Below are 24,355 nucleotides of genomic sequence, written 5' to 3'. Positions count from 1 at the left end.
CCTCTAGGCAACGAATGACAGCTCCCAACGTTCGCGTTTCTCCAGTGATCGGAGTCTCCCGGGATCCTAGATGGATACTTTCTAGCCTTGGACATCAACATTTCATCATTAATGGTAGGTTGGAAGAGGAGCTTAAACTTTATTTAAGAAAAACGTAAAAAAGTAAAAAAAAAGAGTAAAAATGTAATGAATAAAAAGCTGTAAATATTTTTTTTAAAAAAAGTGTATACAGTGTGATTTTCTCTTTAATAAATATGACTTGGATTTTCTTTTTTCATTAAAATTTGTTTGTAAAAACTGAAAAGTAGGTATAATTCGGGGTCTGTCTAATTTTCATTAGAGCCCAAATCCGAACACAAAGCTTGGGCCCATAGTATGTATAATTTAGGGTTTGAGCCCAAATTTTACAAAACTAAAAGAAATATGCGTTTTCCCGCCTTCCCGCCCCTCTCTCTCTCTTATCAATTATCGACCCTTTTGACCACTGAGGAAGATACAGAGGATGTTTAAGCAATGAAAGAGATGTTTAGAGAGAGTATGAAATGTTGAAGAGATCTTAGAGGGAGGACTTACAATGGAGCTGAACACACCTAACAGGAACCATACCATCTCCTCCTCCTCCACTCCTCTTTCTCAATTTCAGGTCTCTCTTTCCCCCCCTCTCTCTCTTACTCAAACCCTAATCTCTCACTATTTTTCTAATATAATACAAAATTTACTCTAATAAGATGTTTGGTTATACTAATAGGTTTCTTTCGTCGTTTTGTTTCGGTTTGGAGTTTATGATTTTTTTCTTTTAGATTTTGTTTCTATTTTTGTTTGGAATGTTTTTCTTTTGCTTTTGCTTGATTATGAAAAGTAAGGTTGTTTTTATACTCTTTTTATTGTTTCCATAATTATATGAATTCCTGTGTTATTTACTGTTTTAAGTGTATGTTAATTTTGAGGATTGAGATATACCTTGTTCCCAATCATCCATATTTAATTAGTAGTAGGTTTTTTTGTTTATGATTTTTTTTCACTTGTTTTAATTATTGCATTCGGGTAGTGTCTTTTTGATAGCTGACCACTGTGGTGATAATGGTGTTTTATAATAATAAACAGAAAATAATGATTTTGATGTTTTTGCAGGATTCACCCGTCTTTAATTACATCAACAATCTCTCACCCATCGAGTTAGCCAAGTCTGTGCATAGTACCGACCAAACATTCAACTCTCTTTCTTTTTCATCTCCTCCATCGGTCTTCGCTTCACCCAAGCTTACTTCCCTAAGAGACACTAGATCTTTTCTTAAAAGGTAAAACACAGTGCCCATCCATTCGTTGCTTTGTTAACTTAAACTACTTTTGGTTAGTTATGAGTCACGTTTTTGTGTTATTTATTTCTGTTGTTAGGCGTCAATTCTTAGAGACATTGAAACCGGTGCTCTCTCATAGTAAAGATGGTAACAATACGAGCGAAGGGGTTCCGGAGGCTGTTGAACTAGATAACTCTAATACTTCTGCTAAAGAGGTTACTGCTGAGCAGCCCGGTGAACACTTGGAATTAGCAATTGAGCTGCCACAATCATTGAACATTGTGCCTCTTGATGCAATTAGGACAGATACCCATACTGAAAAGGCAGAAATATCAAATGAGAGACATTCTTCGTATGAGAGTGAGAAACATTTGCGTAAAATCTGTCGAATTGAGCAAAATGAAGATGAAGCAGGAGGCAATTGGGTGGCATTGATTTCTAATGTGGATGATATGTTACACTTTGAATCATCTATTATTGAAGAGCAACCTGAAGAGCAGAAAATGGTGGATCCTGGGACAATCTCTTTTATCTCAAATGTACTACAGATCCCGCAGGATAATAACAATGATACGGAGAATATAGAATCTACTAATTTCGTTGGCTCTTTAGAACTGAAAATGGGAGAACCAGGAACTCAGTCAACAGAATCATTAAATAAGAAGGAAACAGATAAATTACATGCTGTACCCTCTAGCACTTTACAGAATAAGCTAGCTGTTAGTGATGCAGCCGTAGAAGTAGATATCAAGGGGAAAAAGTGCCAATCCAGCTGCAAGGTGACATTTACTATTTCTTTTGCTTATACTGAAGATTTCTCTTAATTTGTGTCAATTTTATTTTCATAATATATTACTGCTTGAACATTTAAGTTACTATGAATATCATATGTAATTTGATCTTTTTGTTGTCTAATATCTATATATTCGCCATTCATTCAGTTACTCAAAGATGATTTTCTTTAGTATTGAATTACTGTCGTTATCTTTCAGACACAGTGGTATGTAAATACTATATTATGCACATTATTGCACCCAAACTGACTTGTGCTTTTCTCCATTAACGTATCTTTAACATGTTTTTAAGCAGCAGAATAGAATAAGAAGACTGGTTTTTGAGATGGGAGGAGCTCATAAAAAGAAATCAGTATGTAATTCTGACGGCACCTCTTCAATATTGCCTCAATCAGATTGTGAAGTTGCCCCTGTTGAAAAGCATTCAACTCCAAGGATATCAACGTTATCAAGAAAGGGTATAGGTTTGCACTTGAATGCTCTAGCTACTACTTCAGGTGATGGTAAAGTTATCAAGATTGAGACTCTATCTTCTACAAAACAAGAAATAAGTAAGCCAACCTTTACTATCTTCTGATTGCATGAAATCTAGTAGAGATCTTGCTAATAAATATTTACCTCTGAACTCTGTTGGGACAGATTTAGTTCTTTATGACTGTGAAGATAAGGTTATGGAAAATGCTCCCCAAACATCTGTGGGTGTTACTGAAGACGTTGGCATTAGTAGTCCTAAAATAAAGAGGTATTTACTGGATCATTACATTCTGAAACCTGAGTTCAAATACCTGAAAGTTAATTTACTCTCTAAGTACTTGCAGGCACAAACTGGAACATGTTGGAGCATCCTGCAAACGCTGTAATTGTAAGAGGTCAAAATGCTTGAAGCTGTGAGTTTTCACTCAACTATCTTTAAAAATTGATGTGCCCTTATAATAAGTAACGTGTATTCTGTTAAATATAACTTCTATAGATTTATAGTGGGGTGATACATACTCTCACTAAAACACCCTTGTTTTGATCTCCTTGGTTAAAATGCACAAGATACTAAATTGGATTTCATTCACAGGTAAGAGTCTTGATTGTGGTGGATTGAATTAATCTTTGCCTCTTTGGTTTAATTTCCCCTTGGTCGACCATTAAACTTACAGAATTACATATGGACTGAAAACTTACAACAGTGGGCCATTTAATAGTAGCCATAGATGTTATCACCCTTTTCTTCCTTTCTCCTCTTTTTTTTTTCATAAAGTCTTGCAAATCTAGGTTGACAGTTTAGCAAATCTGCTCGATATCTCTTTGTTTCTCATATAATTCTGAATGATTCTATATCCAAGTAAGCTAAAGTTTGTTGTAAGAGTAATCTAAGATGTTTGTTCAGTATTGCATCAGTAATGAACAAATCAGCATGGATTTTTTATTTTTTATTTTCTTTTCTGAAGTTACAGGTCTTTTAATCCCAATAGCATCAACTATATGTCAAATATGCAAGCTGTTAACATTGCCCAAAAAAGTAGGATTTTCTCATTGCCTCATATTTTTTACATCATGTGTTCCTTGTCTCTGTTTTCATTCATTACTAGGAATTAGGTGCTTAGGATCAAGGATTTGCCTTTGGTTCTTATATTATATACCTTGCATTAATGTATTTTAAATACAGTTCTGATAAATGTTACATTATTACGATTGATAAATGTTATGTCATTTTCTACAGTTATTGCGATTGTTTTGCTGCTGGACTCTACTGTATTGAGCCTTGTTCATGCCAAGATTGTTTTAACAAGCCTGCTCATGAAGACACTGTTTTGGAAACTCGGAAACAGATTGAATCTCGCAACCCTCTTGCATTTGCTCCAAAAGTGATTAGGAGCACAGATTATGTTTCTGACTTTGGGGTTAGAAATCTTCCCTTTTATTATACTGTTGCACAACGAGTCATGTTAGCATCTCAGCTATGACATGCTATCTTTCTGATAAAGAGTGGTCTCATATGTGTGGGATAAAAGCCGACGATGATCTCACAAATATTCATGAAGAGGATTCTATTTTAAAGGCTGTGACGTCATTGTTGTCACTTTATTCTGTCTCTGGAAATTTACAATATCCTTAAACTACGTTGCTTGATTTCCCTTCTTGCAGGATGAAACTAATAAAACTCCAGCTTCAGCCCGACATAAAAGAGGATGCAATTGTAAAAAATCAAATTGCTTGAAGAAATACTGTGAATGCTTCCAGGTTTCACCACGTTTCTCTTGGATGTCCTTTCTTGTAATTTATGCCCTTCTAATATGGACAATGTTGTTTATTTATGAAAGGGTGGTGTGGGTTGCTCTTCGAACTGTAGATGTGAAGGGTGTAAAAACAGTTTTGGTAGCAAAAACGGTGAGTGATTACTGCATCCTCTAAAAGCACCAGTGCAGATCCTAATAGCAGAACCCTTGTTATCTTATTATTGCCAGTGTTTGCAAAGATGTAACTATCTTTAAACTGATAAATTGTACTGAGAATTTCTTATTTAACTACATAGGGTTTGAAGAAAATGAGACTGAAGATGGAGAATCAGAAGCATTTGAGAAGAACGATGAGGGTGAAGAAGAGCATGCAGATCTTCCAAGACCTTCTGGAACTGCTAGGTGCTCTCATATATAACGTATTAAAAATATATAAAGCATTATCATGTGTACCTCTTTTTAAAGATTAAAGGTTGGCGTTTTTTAGGTCTTCAATTCAACTGCCAATGACCTTCAGTGGGATGCTCTCGAGGTCTCTTTCTGCAGTTGGTGGATCAACTCAAATGCGCACCAGCCAGAAGCTTGGAACAGAGGTTTCTTGCCAGCCTAAGTTTGAAACGCATCTCCAAGTGATCCCAGAAGAAGAAGCTCCTGAGACATTGACCAGCAATTGCTCAGCTATAAGTGGTGTGAAGTCGACCTCTCCAAACTGCAAAAGGGTCTCACCTCCTCATCATGGTTTTGGGGCATCAGCTAATTGGAAGAGCAGCAGAAAGTTGATTTTGAGATCTGTTCCACCCTTCCCGTCTCTCAATTCGCCAAATCAGCAGAAATTCCAGTAAAATGCTCACGGGCTTGGGATGTGGCAAGGCATGTTGTATCGGGAGCCGCTCAAATGGCATCCCTTGTATAATAGTTGTAATGATAAGAATTTTGTTACTCAGTTGATAAAGCTATTTCGCATGGCAAGCTTAAGAATACAAGCAGGTCTATTCCAATGCCAACGCTGTAAAAGATTAAGATAAAAGCAGTGCCTGTACTATATTTCTCAACTCTATGTAAGCTGTAGACAGATGAGTTAGGTTAGATCTCGTTTGTAGTGTAATTCTAAACTAGTAGTAATTAGATAATTTGTTGCTTCATTTTCAATTTATGAGTGCATAAGGGAGTTTTGTTTATATTCTTTCGACTTCTGAGGCTGTTACTTGGGACAACAAATTGATTATAATTTCAGAAATCATTCGAGTAAAGGCACTTGGCAGGCCCAAGGTTTCCAACAAAGAATTGTTGCAAGTAAACAAAAAGAAGATCCTGATAGATTTGGTTTTTTCTTTTTTTTTATTTGGTAAGAAATTGATAGGTAAATTATAATTATTACATTACAATGACACATCTTACTTATTCAATATTTTTAATCCAGTTATTAGGAAAACAATTGTCTACTAGTTTTCTTTTATTTATAGAACATTCTTGATCTTAAAGAAAGTATATTAGTAACGGTTAAGTGTTCCTAATAAGTTTGAGCCCAGCTTACATATTAAAAAGAATTCTATTCTTCATTCAAAAGAATAAATAAAAAGTGACGGAATTATCTTTGATTAATTGATTTACAAAGTCAGCAAGTCAAATTCTACCACTTCAAATGAAAGTCCAACTGCTCAACGGAAAAAGAATTTAAGAGAGAGTATTTTGTGAGGAAAACAGGGACTGAATATAGTTTCTCCTCAATTCATTGCCCGCTATTTCCACCAATTGAACAAAATCATAAATGCTCAACGCAATGATAATATGAAAACTCAGTACATATGAAGAGAAAAAGAAAGTTAATCCTATCAAATATCTAAGCAAACCACACATATAGGTCAATACGTAGACCGCATCAGTTCTCCATCTCATTCTGAATATCGAAAAGAAATAAAACCTCTAAATACTTTATGCTCAAAAGCCAATACAGGGCCCAAAACTGAAAGGTTTTTCACAACCTAAATTATAACTCTGCTTAGGCTGCACCAACAACTTCAGTCTCCCCTTCTGCCATTAATTCATCAGCAGGCCTCTCCAACTTCACACCAATGTCATCTGCTGAATAGTCACCATGAACCTACACATGAACAGGGCACATCATGGGATTTGAAACACCCATAAGAACTGTAACTACAGACCAATTCATCAAAATGACAATTCAAAATTATATGCTATTTAGTAAAGAAAATTCTTTTCATTCTTGTACCAAAGACATGATGAAACATGAAACCCAGAGAGCAGTGTGCTTAAAGCATACCTCCATCAACTTGCCAAGATCAAATTTGGGAGCCTTCAGGATCTTGACCTTGCGAATATAGACGTTTTGCAAAGGATATATGCTAGATGTTGCCTTCTCAATCTCTCTGCCAATTGACTCTGGAATAAACTTCAACACCAGTTCTTTCAAATCACACGATGCTGCCTGATTAATCAGAATCTCCCTCATCTTCCTGCGAATCTGGCATCAAGAAGTCAAGATCTATGGTTAATGTGCAAATATGCATAGTTAATAAACAAGAACAGCACCAGGTGAAATATAAACCTGTCGGATCTGACTGGACTGAGCATAGCATGTCCGCTTGACCTGGTTTGCACGTCTCTTGGTGAAAGCAATGCAGAATAGCCTCAAGGTGTAATTATCAGTAGTCTTCACATCAACATGGGATTCAATCAATGTCTGCCATTTGCGCACCAGTGACCTCAGCTTGTCTGTAGTGAAGTCCATTCCCTGAAATTTACAGGAAACAAGGATCTTATGTGATTTAAAAGAATGTAATATTAAAACAAAATAGTCTCTCATATTATTTTTAATTGTATCTGATGCTACCTACCCAGAAGTTTGTGAGCACATTCTTCCCTTGCACATCCTCTGCTCTAAGGCGGATCTTCCTGTAGGCATGATCCTCATCTTTTTGAAGGTCAGCCAAAGATACTTCAAAAACTCGATGTTTCAATCCCTCCGAAGCAATCTGTATACACAAGCAAACTCCAATGAAGAATCTTTCGAACTTTATGGTTTTTACCAAGCATCATTCTTATGTAATTTTCCTGCTCTAGTCTTTGCACACACAAGATAGAAATCAACAGCTATGAAAGCTATCACTAATTTTACAATTTCCCCAGGTCCGGAACAGAAAAAATGCATCTTTCCTTTCTTTTTCTTTTGATGTACATTTTTTCCAAAATGCAGGGGGGTGGGTGGGTTGTGTTTGGGGTGTGGGTTATTTGAAAACCACGACCGTGTCAATTATAAATAATTGAGGGTCTTCCAGCAAGTAATTTGAGTGCTGAGCATAGCAATATACATTGAATTGCAATTTGAAAGCTGACAATACATACTGGCTTGCAACAAAATCAAAATTCACTTACAGAGTGAACAGAGTGTTCTATGTGACATGACAACAATTCAGAAACTAAACAAGTTAGTTTAAAAAACAGAATGATCTAAAAAATATAAAAACCGAATGCATAAAATAAGAGAAAGAATGAATAGGCAACAGGAGAAAGACCTTGGTTCCTTGAGTTCTGGTGACAAGGGTTTTGCCCACATTTCTGACTTTGAAAACAGAAGGTGCCTTGATATCATACCAGTCCTTCTTAGCAAAAGGATCAGCTCTGTTTCATTTAAATTCAACCAGCAAAATTAATACAATTCAATTAGTCAAATAAAATAAAAACTACCCATTTCAAAACATGCACATATACACATTCTCCATTAAAACTGCATTACATCAAATTTACAAATACGAATATTCTCTATCCATACCCAATCAATTAGACCAAATTGTGATATATAATAAGTCATTAAATATTGAAACTTTGAGAGAAAAAATTAGGATTTTGTGCAAGTATACTTACGCCTTCTTCTTGCTTCCCTTCTTTCCCTTAGATATACGCTTGTTCTTCCTGGAAAAATAATACGAACAGAATTGGTCACAATCGTTTCAAACTAATAACGTGTAGAAATCGAAAGAGAGAAGGATAGTGAAGGGGAGTACCCGACGGCCATGGGGATAGAGAGAGCAGCGCTGCAAATTAGGGTTCTGTTGCCGTTGCTGAGAAAAGAGGCAGTGAAAAGAGTTAAAAGCAAAGCAGCGCTAAATTCTAAAAGCCGTGTTAGGGTTAGCTCTTATACTCGTTACCACTTGTAATTGCCACTTCTTTTCCAATTAATTTACCGATATGCCCCCGCTGCGCTGCTCTCTCTTTTTACTTTTTATTTATTTTGTAGTCATGACTAATCATCTTATAATAAAGTTTGGAATATAAAATAATAAATAATAAATAAACATAAAGAAAATAATATCTAATATACATATTCAAAAATTAATACTCCATACATCTAAAAAAATATGGTTTATTTTCAATTTATATTCAGATAAGAAGTTACATATCTTCTTAATTGATGTCATTAATTTTTTATCACAATTTCTCTAGAATAAACTCTTTATATAAGTTATAATTTTAAAATAATTTTATGGCATATAATTAATAAAAAATATATTTAACAACTATTTGTTAAACTAGTAATAAAAAAAATATCTACTAAGAAAGGTAATAAAAAATAGATATAACTTAGAACAGACAAAAAAGAAAAAAAAAGTTGAACTGATAATGTAAATTTATGAATTTTACATCTCTTTAAGTATTTCTAAGGCCACCGAAACCCGTAGTAAGCCCGACACTTGATTTAAACAAATCTCATCTCAAATTAATATTATTAAAGCCACAATTTATCTTAACAGTACATTCTACATAAATACTTGATGCGGAAAAACTAGGCGAGACCTGAAACACAGAAAATTTACAACTGATACATCTACTATTACTACTGCGGAGAATCTAAGATTTACCAATTTACATACCAAATCAAATACATCACCCGATGATGAAGGAGTCGGGTTACTGAATAAGAGTCGCAAGAGGACTAACAGTCATGAATCTGAAAAACAGTAAAAATGAGACTGTCAGTCTCGAGAGTGAGTTAAAATCAAATAATCTAGGAACTATTGCATTCTTCTCAGAAAACATAGATTATTCAAATCAATATATCAACCATGCACGTAAATACAATCCATATTATAATCATACCATAATAAATAAATAAATGAATAAATAAAAATATATTTTTACTTTTACGGGACGAGTGGCTCAGTAGAACCCTAACCCCAAATTCTAACATCCATTTTGGCTCTCTTAATCCAATAAGACTGGCGCCCCGAGAGCAATACTCGACCAGGGACCTTACTTCCAGTCTGGTCACTTAAGTATCCAAATAAGCCGGCGCCCCGAGAGCAATGCTCGACCAGGGACCTTACCTCCGGCAATTTACACAAATTAGCCCAGAGAGCCATGCTCGACCAGGGCAAACCCATAAAAAAATCTGATTACATGTCCATGATCATTACCGGCAGACGCGTCCCGATGTAACCCATCAAAGGCATGTTCTACGAAAGGCACATCCCCAAATCGAAATCATCACATATAATAAATATCATTGTATAATGAAATCATTCAACCATATCAAAATAACAATTAACAATTAAGAGTAAGACATCAGGCAACTCATGTGGAAAACTGATAATATTTGGTAATATCATAACATTACTATAATAATACTTATATTACCTTTAATAATGAATAATTCAGTGAAATTATTTACGTTGCGATACTAATAACCATATTAAGCATGAACTTTCAAAAGAGCATATTAAAATCAAACTTAGCAATAGCGCAATGATTAAATGATTTTAACTCACAGAATTGGGCGACCTCCTAGCTCTGCTCCGGTGCCTCGGTTGGAGCGAGCCGAACAAACGGACAATCTAGTCACGGAAAACAATTTATCAAAACGCTGAAACAATCGATCTTTAATCCTAGGTCTAGACTCCTAGGACTGACTGTCTAAGAATCTCGACTCAGGAGAATTCTACCGAAAATCCGGCAGAACCTCCCTAACAACACGAACATTACCCCCCGTAAAAACGGGTCCAGGACCTGCCAGAAGAACACTTCAAATATCCAACAATTTAAACAACGGGAGTCGGGTCCCCAAACTTCACTATTTCCCGACTCCGCCACACAACACAAAATACGAGGCAGACAAACTGACAGACAATTATTTTTGACTCACAAATATCATCAAACACTCAATATAATCCAATAAACACAAATTTAAAATCAAAGGATTTCCAAGATCAACGGCCAGAGAAAATTACCGAGACGCTCGGTCGACTCGCCTCCAGCCGCCAGAGTCCGATCGACAATCTGGACACACCATCGGACTCACAACGACGCGCTTACGATGATCCCCGCTTCCGATTTTTCGATCTGACACCCGATCATCCGGAGAAATTTGCGGACGATCACGGCCGTCGATTTGCAAACGGAGCCCAATTGCCACGAAACCAGTGCCATCGCGAAGCTTGAGCTGAGGAGAGTCGGGATACGTCCTCCGATCGTCCATCCTCCGCCGGAGCTCGCCGGAAAAACTAGAAAACACGGCTGCCACCACTTCGCCGAACTCTTTCCTCCCGGCCACCAAAACTGACGCCGGCCAAAAGGAAGCTCTCCAAGGGGAGCCGATCGCCACCGAGATCTGCCGGAAGATGAACGGCCTTCGAAAGCCGCCACACGCCGCGCGATTTCCTCACGGCCTCCGCCCCGGAGCTCGCCACCTGCATCTCTCTCTCTCTTCCCTCTCTCTCTCTCTATCTCTCTTCCTTTCTTCTTCCCCGATTTTCTTTCCTTTCAATATCGACATTAGGCCCCCGAACTTTTCCTTATTACAATTGGTCCCTCAACTTTCTTAATTACTTACAGTTCCATCCAGCAAAATTTCAATTTAACCCCTAAACTTTCCTTTAACCTTTCAATTAAGCCCTTAACTAAATAATTTGGGCCAAATCCGAATTATTGAAAATACACAATTACAAAAATACCCCTGACCGACATATTTATTTACAAAAATACCAAGCTCACAAATTTCCATTAAAACCCCATAAAAATAAAATTATACTTTCAATCCTTATTCCAAAATAAATTTCCAATTTAGTCCTAACACACAATTAAATTAAATAATCAATTTCCAACTTAAAATTTAATACTACTAATCAATTATAATACCAATTTTCCCAAAATTCTTTTATAAAAACATCCTTTATAATTTCTTCCAAAATTTTTCAATATATAATTTTACTTATATAAATATGCATTTGGAAAAATTTTGAATAACCAAAATATAATCATTTCTCAAATAATTTACTTGAATAATTTTTTAAAATTTCAAACTAATTGGGTATAGAAAATAACTCATTTATTTGATTAATATTAAATTTTTCATTAAATCATTTCAAATTAAACCCAATAATAATGAAGCTAAAATTAACTTAAATAAAAACTTATTATTAAATATATAAAAATTTCAGGTGTTACAATTTCTAATTATAAAAGTAATTTGAAAATATAGCTCTTAACAGAGTTATCTTATTTTATCATCTAGGTTACACGTAAATAGACACGACATGACATAACACTGCATGAGAATATAAAATTTTTTAAAAAATAAAAAATAAAATACAAGAAAAATATTATATATATATATATATATATATATATATATATATATATATATATATTCTATTACATTACTGTCTTATCATCATAAAAGATACAAATTAAATACAATTAATATAATTGGTTATGTTAATAATTATACTATAGACCAAAAGAAAAATAACGTTAAAAAATATACATGTATATAGAGACTTTTAAATATAAAACAACTAAAAATTAATAATATTCATATAATAAAAAGAAATATATAATAGAAAATAGTTAAAAATTATCTATAAATAGAAAATAAAATAATTAGAAAAAATATTGAAAATCTTTTTCAAAGTAGAAGATCTAATTAAAATCCAATTAAATGGAAAGACCTTTTTTAAAAAAAATTTAAAATTTTAAAAAATAAATAAAAAATATAAAAAAGTAATACAAAATATTTTTTTAAAATTTTTAAAATTTATTTGAAGAGTTTCATTCTTTGAAACGTATCCAATATAAAAACATCAATTTTACAATTTTCGTACAATCTAGATTATCATTATTAATGAATTTACTCTTTTTGCAGCAATAACCTTAACGATGGAAGGAAGCTGTTAGCTTTTACATTAGGCCGAAAGAAAAGGTTGAATTAATATTCACTAGCAGAAGTTGATCCATTTTAGTTGAAAATTAAAATCTAAAACTGCAACCACAATTGGGATCTTATGAAGCTGCACCTGAAACCTGACCTTTTTGACCTTTTTGCACCACAAATAGATCAACACAGAAGAATTGGAGGAAACTAAGTAAATTTTAAATTATGCAAGAGGGGGAAAAAATAAAAATTATCTCACAAGTCATAATGATCCTAGTCTACTAAATGCATTCTAAATGATACATCATTTCCTCATGTTTTGGACTCAAATGAAAACTGGAAAGGGGAAAACTGAAAGAAAAGTACAGGACTCAAATTATATGAAATCTCAACACATCTGTAAAAATCCTGGAGTTTGGTCTAAGTTTATGTTGTGGTCCCTTGCAGTCCTGGAGTATGGGGGGCAATTAGAAAAGCTTCATTCGATGGCAAGAAGTTATGATGAAATTTTCAAGCTTTTTAATGCAGAAGCAAGCACAGGAAGCTTGTTAGAAGCTCTTTGCTTGTACTCTTTCTCCAAAGCTGCTGTAGCCAAAGATTGCAGCTCTGGGCTATCCTTGTCTTCCTTGTTTCGCCCTTTTGTAAGCTGTGCAATTGCCGATGTACACTGCATGACAAGATAATAATTTTCTTTCAGCCATAGAGTTCAGATATCAGGTAAATGACACATAGTATAAAGAGAGAGAGATCCAAACTATTGAAAGTAAAGGTAATAAAATGGTTTATATCATCAATATTGTATGGATTTCCTCTTGATGGAAACAGAAAATGCAGAAAATGGAATTCCAATGCCAACATCATTACAAATAAATATACATACGACTCTTTGCTTGTCTAGAGAGAGTGGAGCTCACCAAACAAACACCAAACAATGCCCTGGTGTTCATGCCTCCAGTTAAATCAATTGTGGATGAATAATATTTTTTAGCTGCTTGAAGGTTTTCTAGTCCGCCAAGTGTGTAAAGCACCTGTTAGGACAAGAAAGCAAAAGCATTAAATCGTTAACAGGTCCAAAATTTTGCTATCCTCTCCATACCAACATATCATCATCCTATTAGAATATAATGCAAGATCAAGAACTCTGACTAAAAATCTACATAGCTTCCAATATAGCATTGCACAGATCATGTGTCTGTTTTCGTTCCTTGTTATATTCTGAAGTACCAACAGGGAAAATGAAAAGACACCCTAAAGCTTCAGTAATTTATGCAAGCATATGTACATTGAATCATATCTCCCTAAAGCTGAGAGTTGAACAAAGGATTTCTAATCTTCAAAGACTCTATCCTGAAGCTTAAGGGAGGTTGTTTTCAATATACTGTCAGCCCAAATTTTCCAGAATGAAAGTTATAGTTCAGACACAACTCATTGATCCTCCCTGGCTCTAATACAGCCCAGTGATGTCCAATTACAGCACATTCTTCCTTCAACGGCTTTGGCCTCCAGCTTACTTTGAATATGGGGACTTGGCAGTAGTGCAACGCTTAAAATGGAGAAGGGGGAAAGATATATGCTCTTTGGGCAGGCATCAAGTAATTCAGATGAGGAATTCGGAGAAATTCAGTTCAATCAATGATCTAAAATCTGGAAACAGTAGAAGACATCAAGCAACACGCACATAAAAGTGTCATCTTATGGCTGCGTTGTTGGATTATTGCAGCCTGTTTTCTATATTCTTCACAAATAAGATCCTTCCTACTCTTCTATATTTGAGTCAATTTCTTAGGCATTCAAAACCAAAAGAGAGAAAAGAATATGTTAATAACCAATTAGAGAAGTTGCTTACATCAGCATAGGCTAAATGATATAGTGGAACCGTAGGCTGAGACAATATTAATTCCTCATAGCAGAATGCTGCTTGCTTGTACCTAATTTATCCATGCATAGACATAGCTGTGCTGTTAAATACACACTGCCATGAATGAATTTGGTAAAATGTAACTTTCTTAATATAGAATTTAGATAAAAAACTCACATCTGTAGGGAAACATACATCTCAGCAAGTTCTCTCCAGGCATCAGAATCTGCCATAAATCTGCAAAAGGAGTGATAAACAACAAAAGAATAAAACTCAGTTGTGTGTTGCACTGATATATAATCTACTGTAAGAATGAAGGGCTTTAAGATCTGCCTCACATTTCAAGATATTTATTTAGCAATTCAATAGCTCCTGACACGTTTCCCTGTGCCTTTGCAACAGCTACCCTCCTCTTGAATATGACCTGCTTAAAGAAAAGCCAACATTAGTGCTACGTTTAGCTTTTACTTTCCACCATGAATATTTATGACATTTAACCAGTCTCAAAAGATAAAACATTCATTCTAAAGAAATAAGTTCATTCACACAAAATTGGTTAAAAAGAAAAAGAAATTCACCTGATCCAATTGATTATCCTCTAGCAGGCTCGCGTAAGCCTTTTCTGCTTCTGCCCAAGATCCCTTTGCTTCAAGTAACATGCCCTCCAGCCTACCTGTGATTTATACCAAAATATTATTATCAAACCATCACATAACCACGGCAAGAGTTTAAAAAATACATCTCTTCCTAACTTAGCCAGTTTAATTGGCAATACTAAAGGACTCAAACTACAGCCAAACATCTTAGGTTTCAGTTCTAATGGATTTTTCTATGTGCTTTTGAATAAGCACACTAATTGACTTTAGCATTATGTTATGGTGCAAAAGTAAGTTGAGTATTTGCGAGAATAAGTTCTCAACTTTGTTGATCTTCATTGTTGGGCAGTCAGTGGTGAAGAAAGCTATATTGGTAGGAAGTTAAGGTTCGCATATATATAAAAATTGCAACGTAGCAACCAAAGCTTCTCTCACAGCATGGGAACATCAAAGAAAAAGAAGAAAAAGACCTGTTGGAATTTCTTAAATGCACACGATGATCCATTACTAGTAAACCTGATCAAGCATACAACTTCTCATGAAAAATAATAGTGAATTACAAAGGTACAGTTAGCCATAGGTTATTTCAACTTACCAACTCTCTTGCTTTCTGGAAATCTCTTTTGCAAAACAGTAATGCAATCCTACAAGAAGTTCCAGAATACAAATGGTATCAGCTTCAAGATTGTGAATCTTACACTATCCAGATATTTCATTACTCAATGAAATTTGATAAATGTGCTCTTATCTCTAACAAAGAAAATCAATGAATTTAACTTCTCTGCAAAAAAGTAAATATAGCATGGGAGAGTCAAGTGTGTCAAAGTTCAAACACTGATATGAGTGTAAATCTTTGAACTAATGACATCTCAAACCATAAGGACCTACAACATACACAAACATCACCATCTGTCTTCATAAGAGTTCAAGGGTGAGTGATGAGGTGAAACATTTATGGTAATAATAATTAACTGTGTAAGTAAATCATAAGATTGCAAAATCAATTGCAACATCAAGATCATTGACTCTTAAGAAATACGATCTACTCTATCTACAGAATTTACTACAATGGTCAGTTGAAACATTTTCCCGATAACTAAGTGAAGGTTTCTTTTCAGAGGAGAAAAAATTAGAAGCAGTACCTTTGCAACATCAAGAGATTGACAGTCCATAGCTGCAATTGCCACCTGTTCATAGAGAGTCCATTCTACATAAGACAAAAGCAACTACTAGTTAGAAGCACTGTCGAGCAGGGCTGTAATTGTCCAAGAATTGGGGGAGGGTGATGGGAAAAAAAATGAAGTTGTGGAATAAAAGAAAGTCTTGAACTGAAACAACTACTGCAGGTGAATCAGGTTGGACATCTATTTTTCTTTCCATGTAAGAAGCAAGGAGATAAAAAAAATTCAACTTCAATGACAGCATTCCCAGGCAACAAGATGAACACAAAAGGCACAACAATCCAGCCACTTAAAAATAATCTCCAAATAAAACATTGAGAGAAGGGGCTCTTTACACAGACTGAACACAATTTCCAAAGTTGGAAATATTTTGCTGCGTTTTGCAGAATATGTCAGACTGATAATTAAACTGACTTGCTTCTATCAATTTGTAACTCTTGACGTTTGCATTCGTAAGTTTCTCCAGGTCTCCACATAAAACAGATAAAAGAGAATAACCTGGCATCTCAGGTCTTGATCACAATCCGATTTACTTGCTCAAAGGTCAAAGCTTTTGCACTATGTCATGTAGAGTTTCACATTTATAATCAACCAGCACCAAGGTACAAAGTCTCAAATTTCAATTATTCACCAATCACACACAAAAAATAAATTCAAGACTTTATCAAATTATACTATCAAAAGTAATTTCCCCCGAGACCCCAAATCAAATCAAGCTCCAAAATTCAAATCCAATAACTCAAAGCTCATTAAATCGTTGATAAAAACTGAAATGAACCACAATTGAGCAAAATCCACGATGCCGAATCAAGAAAAAAGAAGACTGACCTTCAGAGCCTAGACCAGATCGCTTTTTGGGATCATTCAAGATCGATAAACCATACTTCAAGACCTTATCAGAACGCCTAACTTTGAGCTTCCTGACCAAAGAAAGATACTCCCAAGCCCCTCCTCCTCCATGCTCAACTTGGCTCTCCAGCCTATTCAACTGTGTCTCCTCTGTTTTTGTCACCATATTGATATTGGTCTGTGAACAGAAAAAGTGTACTGTGTCTCTGGTTACGGCCGCTTTTTGGATCTGTTTCTAGTTTATGAGAGGAGGAGGAGGAGAGTGTGAATTGACTTGGAAGCACTTTTTTTTTCTTCTTTTTGTGTGCGTGTGTGTGTGTGTGTATGTGTTTGTGTTTGATTCAAGGGCAGCGATCTCTTGTTGTTTCTGTTGTTGTTCTGCTAGGGTCCACAATCTCCACATCAGATTTTTGTATATAAATTAAGGCTAATTTTGTTTTTATATATTAACTTATGTATTATATTTTATAAGAAGATACAAATAAATTGATATTATATTAAATTTTCTAACTTCTCATTTAGATAATTAATATAAATCTTATAACAACATTAAATCTGAAGTTCTGTACTATTCATCTACATTTGATGAAATTTTATTTTTATATAAAAAAAACAATTATTGTATTACATTAAGTGAAAAAAGTATTTAATCAAATTATTAATCAATTGATTACATAAATAAAAACAAAAATACATAAAAGTTTTAGGCTGAAATTTCTTGTGTAATTTAAATTAAAATTCAAATGTAATTTAGATAATTAAAATAATAAAATATAAAATAGTAGTATAATATGTCGAATGTTAAATAAAAATTCAGTGAGTAAATAAATAGATTTTTTAATGGAAAGTAATAGATGAATTTGAATAATATAAATATGATAAGATAATGAAAAAAAAAAATTTATAGTATTTCAAATAATTGATAAAATGTGATCTAGAACACTAAAAAAGGAAATAATATTTCATCCATTAGAGCACCAAAACGTGTCGTTTTGGTGGATCGTTAAAACCCAGAAAGAAATGAGGTGGCACAGCACCGTATCGTTCCGTTACTTGGCTGTACTAAAACCCTACTACCCGCCATCCTTCTCCTCCTCCTGCAGCAACTCCACTTATCGCACCACCACCGCCACTCTAGTCGCCGATCACAGTTTCAAAACCCTAATGACGACGATAGAAGAATCGGACGTTGGCATCTCCTGCTACATCTCCAAGGTCCCCGGATTTCGCGGCATTCTAAAGCAAAGATACTCTGATTTTATAGTCAATGAAGTCGATAACAATGGAAATGTAGTCCATTTAACCTCTCTTCACGTCCCTCGTGAGGTCAACTGCGTCAATTCACAATCTTTTTTTAATATTTAAACAGTTTCTGTTTGTGATTTTTTTTTTTATCTCTGTTTATTTAACTGTTTCAGATTGTGGAGGTTGCAGAGGAGAGAGAGGAAGAGATAACGAATCAAGTAGGGAAAAATTATGCTGCTGAGATTGAGTCGTTTAGGGAACTTGCTGGAGATGCTGATACGCAGCGTTTAGAAGCTTTTATTAATCAAGTTATTAGTGAAGATAATTGCATTAACATTTCGCCTATTCTTCTTTCTCCTGATTCTGATAAAGCTCATCGAACGGTTCGGTTTTTGACTTCTGAGTTTCAAGTTTTTTTCTTTTTGTTTATTTGCGATCATGTATTGTTAGAGGAATTAGTGTTTAAATTTCTTTTTCTTTTTTTAATTTAATTATAGGCCACACATAATTTTTTCAAGGAGAAGTTAAAGTTTCTTGTTACGGATACGGTTGATGGACCGGACGCTTCATCGAAATGTATTCGTGTGAGATTGAATTCTCGAGGAAATATTAATGAAGGTAATAGAAATTCAAAGAAACGGAAGGATAGAAATGATAAACCTTTTGATAGTAGAGGTTCTGATCATTGGCCTGAGCATCTTGGAAAATTTCTTAGGTAATGAGTATATACGAGGTGGTGTGGATTTCTATTCATGCTTTGATATTTATGGTGTGAGGTTTTGTAAATTGAATAAATTCATAATGGACTGACTATTCATTTACAATTTTCAGATTTCATCTTTACAAGGAGAATAAAGATACGCAGGAAGCTATTGGACTAATAGGGAAAATGCTTGGCATTCAGGTACATTAAATTATCCTGAAGATGAAACGCAATAACAGCAAAAGATTTTGGCTTTTAATTGAATTTTCATATTCATATTCTGATTTTTTCCCTTCTATCTGGATAGCTTTTCTCTCTTGGGAAATTCAGATTTATTATCATGCTTGTCATTTTTATTTATTTAAGTGGAATTTTTGTCTTACAGCCAAGATCTTTTGGATTTGCGGGTACGAAGGATAAACGATCTGTATCAACTCAGCGGGTAAGCTGTTCTCATTATCAAGTTGTCTGTACATGTATTTATCGTGTATGTCTATTTACAAATCACGGTACTCCAACCTGGCTCATTTTGGGTGTTGCTGAAATGGAAATAAATGGAATTCTAAAGTTATGTTCTCAATTTAGGTGAGTGTAGTGTCCAGAGTGTTTGTGAAAATCAATAATAATATGCATAGATATATGTATGTATACATGCATATGTATTGACCATCTAGCTTCTGTAACAATGCAATTCTGTGGGTTTGATCATTGGGCATAATTTACTGTAGTCTAAAGAAAGTTGTTTCAGTGGATAAAGAAAGTCTTTTCAGCAGATATGTTTATCTTGTGCTTCTAGGTAACGGTTTTCAAGCAACATGCTAGTAGACTAGCTGCTCTCAATGACAGATTGATTGGTATCAAAGTGGGTGATTTCTGGTACGGTTAAAATTTTAATTTCCCAGTTTTAAAGGGAAATATTTAACAGCTTGTCATAAATTATAGCTGCATTATTCTGCAGCTATGTCAACGAAGGACTTCTTCTTGGACAGCTACTAGGTAACCGTTTCACAGTCACATTACGGTAAGAGTGCTTTCCTGCCATCATTCATGTATGTTGACTGGTTACAATCACCATTCATTTTCTTGTGGCATGGATTCACAAGTTTTACACATTCCCTTAGGGGAGTAGTTGCAGACTCTGAAGATACCATCAAGGGGTCAGCAGATTCATTAGGAAGGCATGGGTTCATCAACTACTTTGGTTTACAAGTACTTCCTTGGTCATACCTGTCTCTATTTTTCTCTCTCTCTTTCACTTTCTGTGTGAACTTTCTTATATTTTGAACTTCCCACTTTATGCATCTCTAGCCAACTGCAACCAATTAGGCTTCCTTGTGTAAATGTCTGCTGAGCTGTGACTATTCATCTATGTCCTATAATTGAGAACGACTGTATGTTGCTTTTATTTATGGCCATGATTTTACTGAATATTTTTGACATGTTTTTTTCAGCGGTTTGGTAGTGGCTCTGTGCCAACACATCTCATTGGAGCTGCATTACTCCGAGGCGAGTGGAAATATGCTGTAAGCATGATCCTTGATCCAAGAGAAGGGGATATCCTTTTATTGGTTATATGCTTCATGTGGAGTTTTTTTTTTGTATCGCTGATTCCTTTTCAAGTGATTTGTCTAAAGCATCACCAGTAGAATTATTAGCAGTTACTTTCCTTGACTTAGATCTGTAAATACAAAGAGATGCAGTGAGGATGGCACGGGAATATTACAAGGAAAGTGATGATATTGATGGAACCCTGAGGCAATTACCTCGCTATCTGACTGCTGAAAGGGCTGTGGTGAGTTGTCTATTATCACTTTTTCTACATGGCTTTTTCTATCTTGGGCCTGCAATATTTGGTCTCTTGATTCCATGATTAATGTTCTTAAAGGGTGAATATTAATCTATTCACTAACTTGTTATCCTTTCCCCTCTTAGATAATCACCTTCATTTAACAAATGCTGTTCACATTGCCTTGTTAGTGATTGAATTCATATTTTTGCATGAGAACACTTCATTAACCTTTTTTTTCTTGGTTCCCTTTTCTTATTCTTTACAGCTTCAGTGTTTGAAGAAATGCCCTGGGAACTATTTGCAGGCCCTGAAAGCTATACCTAGAACTCTGAGAATGATGTAAGTCATTGTGCAGCAACATTCATTTATAATATCATTGTACTGATTCGTAAGTGGCCCAGTTTGAGGATGGAACTAGCAAAGACAGTCTGTTTTCCATGCTTACAAATATAATATCGTCCTTCTGAAAGCATATTTGCCACATGTAGGTGTTTACTAAGTAATCTGTTTTCTAAGTTTTTCTTGTTTCAAAATCTAATACGGTTTACTTCAATTCATTGTGATGTTACCTTAAGAAACCTATCACTCACAAGGGCAGTTACTTCCTTCTCTGTATGCATGCTTGCTTGGGATGTTATGAGATATGTTTAATACAAGACCACTATTTTATCTGCAAAACTGGTTTTATACAACAAGAATATCTTGCATGTCTAAACTATTATGTTTAGCTTTATGGTTTATAATCTTGACATATATGGTGTAATTATTGTTTAGGTATGTACACAGTTATCAAAGCTATTTGTGGAATCACGCCGCAAGTATGAGAGTGCAAAAATATGGTATTCTGATGTTTTTTTTTTCTTTCATGTGCATAATGTATCATCTTCCACATTATTGAAAGCCTTATTACAGCTTTTGAGAACAGAGCATAAAGTTTTATTATGTTGTTTAATCATGTTTCAGGAACTGACCAAGTTGTGGTGGGAGACTTGGTGTATTGTAAAGGAGATGACACTGAAAGGGAGATAGGCAGTGCTAATTCTGCATGTGAAGATGATGGCTGTGAAGATATGTATGGCTGCAGTAATTTAGATGAAACCTCTGGAACAGATCTTTCTGAAAGGAAAGATACTCTTGTTAAGGTTGAGTCTTGAATTAGCTGCTGAATTCTTATTAGGAAAGTACTCCTGTTATGGTTAATTCTGGATTTGAATATGACTAGTTATCATTAGGCAGGCAGTAAATGCTGAAGACCTCTCAACTGGAAATTATACCATTAATGATGTTATCCTTCCTATGCCTGGGTAAGGAAAAGCAAGTCTGACATGGTTTCTTGCATTATTAAGAACAATCGAGGAATGGAGTTCTCTTAACACTTTTTGTTTTGTTGTTTTGGCAGATCTAGGGTGTCTTATCCAACCAATGACATTGCCAAAGTTTATCATGATTTGGCCGAGAAGGTTCAGAATATCTTAGTGATCTCTTTCGTATCCCTAATAGAAGGATTTTGGAACAGGAAACAAGGAAAAGTCCTTAGATTTTTATTAACCGTTTCTATTTTTAAAAGGGAAGAGCACGTTGGGCTCAACTCAATACCGAAATACAAACAAGCTGCATATTTTATGTTCAGCAAGTAAAGCATAGGACTTTTGCTGTTTTTTCTTTGAAATTTAGAAACATAAGACCCCTGAGATGTTCTATTTTATTTATGTTTGCCTATATCACATTCAAATTGTAGGTCTTCTCAGTATCTCTTTTGCTATTTTTACTTCTAATGATAATCTCATTTGCATTGAGCAGGATGCTATCAATTTGGCTGAGAGTGTGCATAGTGCCAAGTACTACACTAAACACTATCCCTCAATTTTTTTTTTTTTATGATACCACCTCTCTTTCCTCTCTCTCTCTCTCTCTCTCTCTCTCTCTCTATAACACACACACCCCTACACGCACGCGCGCGCACACACATTATTTGGCTGAGAGTTGCCCATTTGTCTTTTTGCAGGGAATTTTCAATAACCAGTATGACTGGAAGTTATAGGCGTGTTTTTCAGAAGCCAATGGACTTCGAATGGCATGTCTGCTTGCCTACTCTTCTCATCATATAGCTTTGTTGGTCTGAATATCCGAATCATACGTTTGACCATTCATTATTTACTCCTTTTGCAGGGAAACATTGTCGTATACTGATGGTACTACGCCGTTGGCGGAGACAGATATGGAAAAACTTGCCAAAGCTAAATCTATAGAACTAAACAAAGAAGAGGAAACCAAGAAAAATGACACCAAAAGCCCATCTGATTGCATGAGACAACCAATGAGCTCTGGAAATGATTTACATCTATCAGCAGAATATAACAGGGAAGGTGAGAGAGAAGTAGAAGTGGCGAAAGTTGAGCCTCTCTATGGTCCTAATACTCGGGGTGCCCAAACAGCCCTAAAGTTGACCTTCACTCTCCCAGCTTCATGTTATGCCACAATGGCCATACGAGAGCTGCTGAAGACATCAACATCAGTACGTTATCTTCCAATTAAAATTCAATTCTGTGCATTTGTCAAAATAAGATAAAATTTGGAAATTTAATGCAAATATCTTGAGCCAGAAGGTTTATACATGTGTGGATTGACGTATGTACTTAACAGAAATGGTATATGCTACAGCTTTTAACTGACTCTGTTCTATATAGGGATCTTTTCACGCAAACATGATTATGGCGTATAGTTTACTGATGTTATCAACAATTTTATTATTTAGATATTACTTGCCAGAATGTTCCTCTTTTCAAGTATTAAGTACATACATGTCTTAACTAATTATTTATGAGAATTGCAGGTTGCATTCCACAAAACATTAAACCAGTGAGATCATGAGATTTGTGATGTCCAGGAAACTCATGCTTTTCTGAGGCCTGGGGTCAACAGAAAGAGTTACAAACACAAACAAGGTGCTGTCCTTTTCCATAAGAATTGTAGCTTGTATTATAAATTGCTATACCAATAGATGAGACTGGCCAAGATCTTCTTTTCTTTTTTCTTTGGTTCTGATTAGAACATCCATTTGACGTGCCCCATGGCCTGCGACCATATCCCATTCGTAAGACTTTGCTTAGTTTCCAGTCCATATAAACTTAACATCCTGAGGAAGCGTTGAAAGTGAATGATGCAAACATTGATCTAATTTAGTAACAGTGTTAGGTTTACTATGCATTTTGTTTGTTTTTGCATTTTACTATTCATAAACTTTAGAAGTTGTTTTAGATGCGATCATCTGTTTCCCAGGAACTACAGTTTCTAGGAGCCAGGTCCTACCCTATTATGCCTTAAGGTTCACACTGTTATTATGTAGCATGCAATCATAGACATGTTCTACAGCTTATGCATTCAATCCACATGCAGGTAACGTTTTCTTATCCAATTAAATCGCCAGCTCATACTCAACAATTTTTGGAAAAGAATAGCTATTGACTGTCCGGGAAGGAAAGAAAGAGAACAAATTATGTTTTTTTTTTTTTTTTTCACCTTTTGATCTGATGCTGTATCTTTAACATACTAATGGAATTATTTGCTCCTTTCGTGATTACTATGAAAGACGTTCAATTTGACATAAGTCACCCTCTATGATATCCTTGTATATACCAACTATCAGGTTC

General features: G+C 35.0%; 4 protein-coding genes across 11 annotated transcripts; 2 read left to right on the top strand and 2 right to left on the bottom strand.

Moving 5' to 3' along the window:
- Window positions 1-429: 429 nt before the first annotated feature.
- On the top strand, window positions 430-5,498 carry LOC8289358 (protein tesmin/TSO1-like CXC 3). Of its 2 annotated transcripts, none has more exons than XM_015729156.3 (11): window positions 430-643; window positions 1,132-1,298; window positions 1,396-2,077; window positions 2,391-2,643; window positions 2,732-2,834; window positions 2,911-2,979; window positions 3,804-3,984; window positions 4,229-4,324; window positions 4,405-4,471; window positions 4,617-4,722; window positions 4,808-5,498. In XM_015729156.3, exons 1-11 carry the CDS (start codon window positions 575-577, stop codon window positions 5,160-5,162), a joined length of 2,148 nt encoding a protein of 715 aa, XP_015584642.2. In that variant the 5' UTR covers window positions 430-574; the 3' UTR covers window positions 5,163-5,498. The 2 variants fall into 2 exon arrangements, with proteins under 2 accessions (XP_015584642.2, XP_015584641.2); XM_015729155.3 differs by having other exon boundaries at window positions 431-643; window positions 2,388-2,643.
- Window positions 5,499-6,072: 574 nt separating this feature from the next.
- LOC8289357 (40S ribosomal protein S3a-1) lies at window positions 6,073-8,490 on the bottom strand. The gene is made up of 7 exons (XM_002512186.4): window positions 8,343-8,490; window positions 8,203-8,250; window positions 7,854-7,959; window positions 7,176-7,313; window positions 6,887-7,072; window positions 6,602-6,802; window positions 6,073-6,421 (listed from the first exon to the last, which is right to left on the bottom strand). The coding sequence occupies exons 1-7, from the start codon at window positions 8,351-8,353 to the stop codon at window positions 6,320-6,322; spliced, it is 792 nt and encodes a 263-aa protein (XP_002512232.1). The 5' UTR covers window positions 8,354-8,490; the 3' UTR covers window positions 6,073-6,319.
- Window positions 8,491-12,681: 4,191 nt separating this feature from the next.
- On the bottom strand, window positions 12,682-17,320 carry LOC8289356 (ER membrane protein complex subunit 2). The gene is made up of 9 exons (XM_002512185.4): window positions 16,948-17,320; window positions 16,081-16,145; window positions 15,534-15,582; window positions 14,921-15,015; window positions 14,681-14,766; window positions 14,520-14,579; window positions 14,331-14,412; window positions 13,399-13,512; window positions 12,682-13,151 (listed from the first exon to the last, which is right to left on the bottom strand). The coding sequence occupies exons 1-9, from the start codon at window positions 17,132-17,134 to the stop codon at window positions 12,981-12,983; spliced, it is 909 nt and encodes a 302-aa protein (XP_002512231.1). The 5' UTR covers window positions 17,135-17,320; the 3' UTR covers window positions 12,682-12,980.
- A 636-nt stretch (window positions 17,321-17,956) lies between these two features.
- LOC8289355 (multisubstrate pseudouridine synthase 7) lies at window positions 17,957-24,312 on the top strand. 7 transcript variants are annotated; one of them, XM_015715166.3, is made up of 20 exons: window positions 17,966-18,294; window positions 18,387-18,596; window positions 18,711-18,928; window positions 19,045-19,117; window positions 19,302-19,358; window positions 19,713-19,792; window positions 19,875-19,937; window positions 20,038-20,125; window positions 20,368-20,470; window positions 20,605-20,708; window positions 20,971-21,044; window positions 21,480-21,544; window positions 21,669-21,847; window positions 21,942-22,009; window positions 22,105-22,165; window positions 22,506-22,543; window positions 22,711-22,779; window positions 22,875-23,220; window positions 23,539-23,650; window positions 24,102-24,312. In XM_015715166.3, exons 1-19 carry the CDS (start codon window positions 17,989-17,991, stop codon window positions 23,566-23,568), a joined length of 2,232 nt encoding a protein of 743 aa, XP_015570652.2. In that variant the 5' UTR covers window positions 17,966-17,988; the 3' UTR covers window positions 23,569-23,650; window positions 24,102-24,312. The 7 variants fall into 7 exon arrangements, with proteins under 7 accessions (XP_048235925.1, XP_048235926.1, XP_015570653.2 ...); XM_048379968.1 differs by lacking the exons at window positions 23,539-23,650; window positions 24,102-24,312 and having other exon boundaries at window positions 17,957-18,294; window positions 22,105-22,338; window positions 22,875-23,154; XM_048379969.1 differs by lacking the exons at window positions 23,539-23,650; window positions 24,102-24,312 and having other exon boundaries at window positions 17,957-18,294; window positions 22,105-22,338; window positions 22,711-22,783; window positions 22,875-22,979.
- The last annotated feature ends 43 nt before the right edge of the window (window positions 24,313-24,355 follow it).

This window comes from Ricinus communis, chromosome 10 (genome assembly GCF_019578655.1).
Source record: "Ricinus communis isolate WT05 ecotype wild-type chromosome 10, ASM1957865v1, whole genome shotgun sequence".
Lineage (NCBI taxonomy): Eukaryota > Viridiplantae > Streptophyta > Magnoliopsida > Malpighiales > Euphorbiaceae > Ricinus > Ricinus communis.
The sequence above is the reverse complement of the archived record's forward strand: the minus strand, read 5'-3'. Positions and strand labels throughout refer to the sequence as shown.

What these genes read in the sequence shown, in the direction of transcription:
- LOC8289358 (XM_015729155.3), top strand. Translation starts at nt 575, where the DNA reads ATGGAGCTGAACACACCTAACAGGAACCATACCATCTCCTCCTCCTCC. An exon ending in AGTAGTCCTAAAATAAAGAG is followed by an intron (nt 2,835 to 2,910) that starts GTATTTACTGGA and finishes AAGTACTTGCAG; the next exon opens with GCACAAACTGGAACATGTTG. An exon ending in ATTATGTTTCTGACTTTGGG is followed by an intron (nt 3,985 to 4,228) that starts GTTAGAAATCTT and finishes CCCTTCTTGCAG; the next exon opens with GATGAAACTAATAAAACTCC.
- LOC8289357 (XM_002512186.4), bottom strand. An exon ending in AAGGGAAGCAAGAAGAAGGC is followed by an intron (nt 7,960 to 8,202) that starts GTAAGTATACTT and finishes TAAATGAAACAG; the next exon opens with AGCTGATCCTTTTGCTAAGA. An exon ending in ATGTGCTCACAAACTTCTGG is followed by an intron (nt 7,073 to 7,175) that starts GTAGGTAGCATC and finishes TGTAAATTTCAG; the next exon opens with GGAATGGACTTCACTACAGA.
- LOC8289356 (XM_002512185.4), bottom strand. Translation starts at nt 17,134, where the DNA reads ATGGTGACAAAAACAGAGGAGACACAGTTGAATAGGCTGGAGAGCCAA. An exon ending in CTAAATAAATATCTTGAAAT is followed by an intron (nt 14,580 to 14,680) that starts GTGAGGCAGATC and finishes CTCCTTTTGCAG; the next exon opens with ATTTATGGCAGATTCTGATG. An exon ending in CATTGTTTGGTGTTTGTTTG is followed by an intron (nt 13,152 to 13,398) that starts GTGAGCTCCACT and finishes CTTGTCATGCAG; the next exon opens with TGTACATCGGCAATTGCACA.
- LOC8289355 (XM_015715166.3), top strand. Translation starts at nt 17,989, where the DNA reads ATGAGGTGGCACAGCACCGTATCGTTCCGTTACTTGGCTGTACTAAAA. An exon ending in CATCTTGGAAAATTTCTTAG is followed by an intron (nt 18,929 to 19,044) that starts GTAATGAGTATA and finishes TACAATTTTCAG; the next exon opens with ATTTCATCTTTACAAGGAGA. An exon ending in TGACTGCTGAAAGGGCTGTG is followed by an intron (nt 20,709 to 20,970) that starts GTGAGTTGTCTA and finishes TATTCTTTACAG; the next exon opens with CTTCAGTGTTTGAAGAAATG.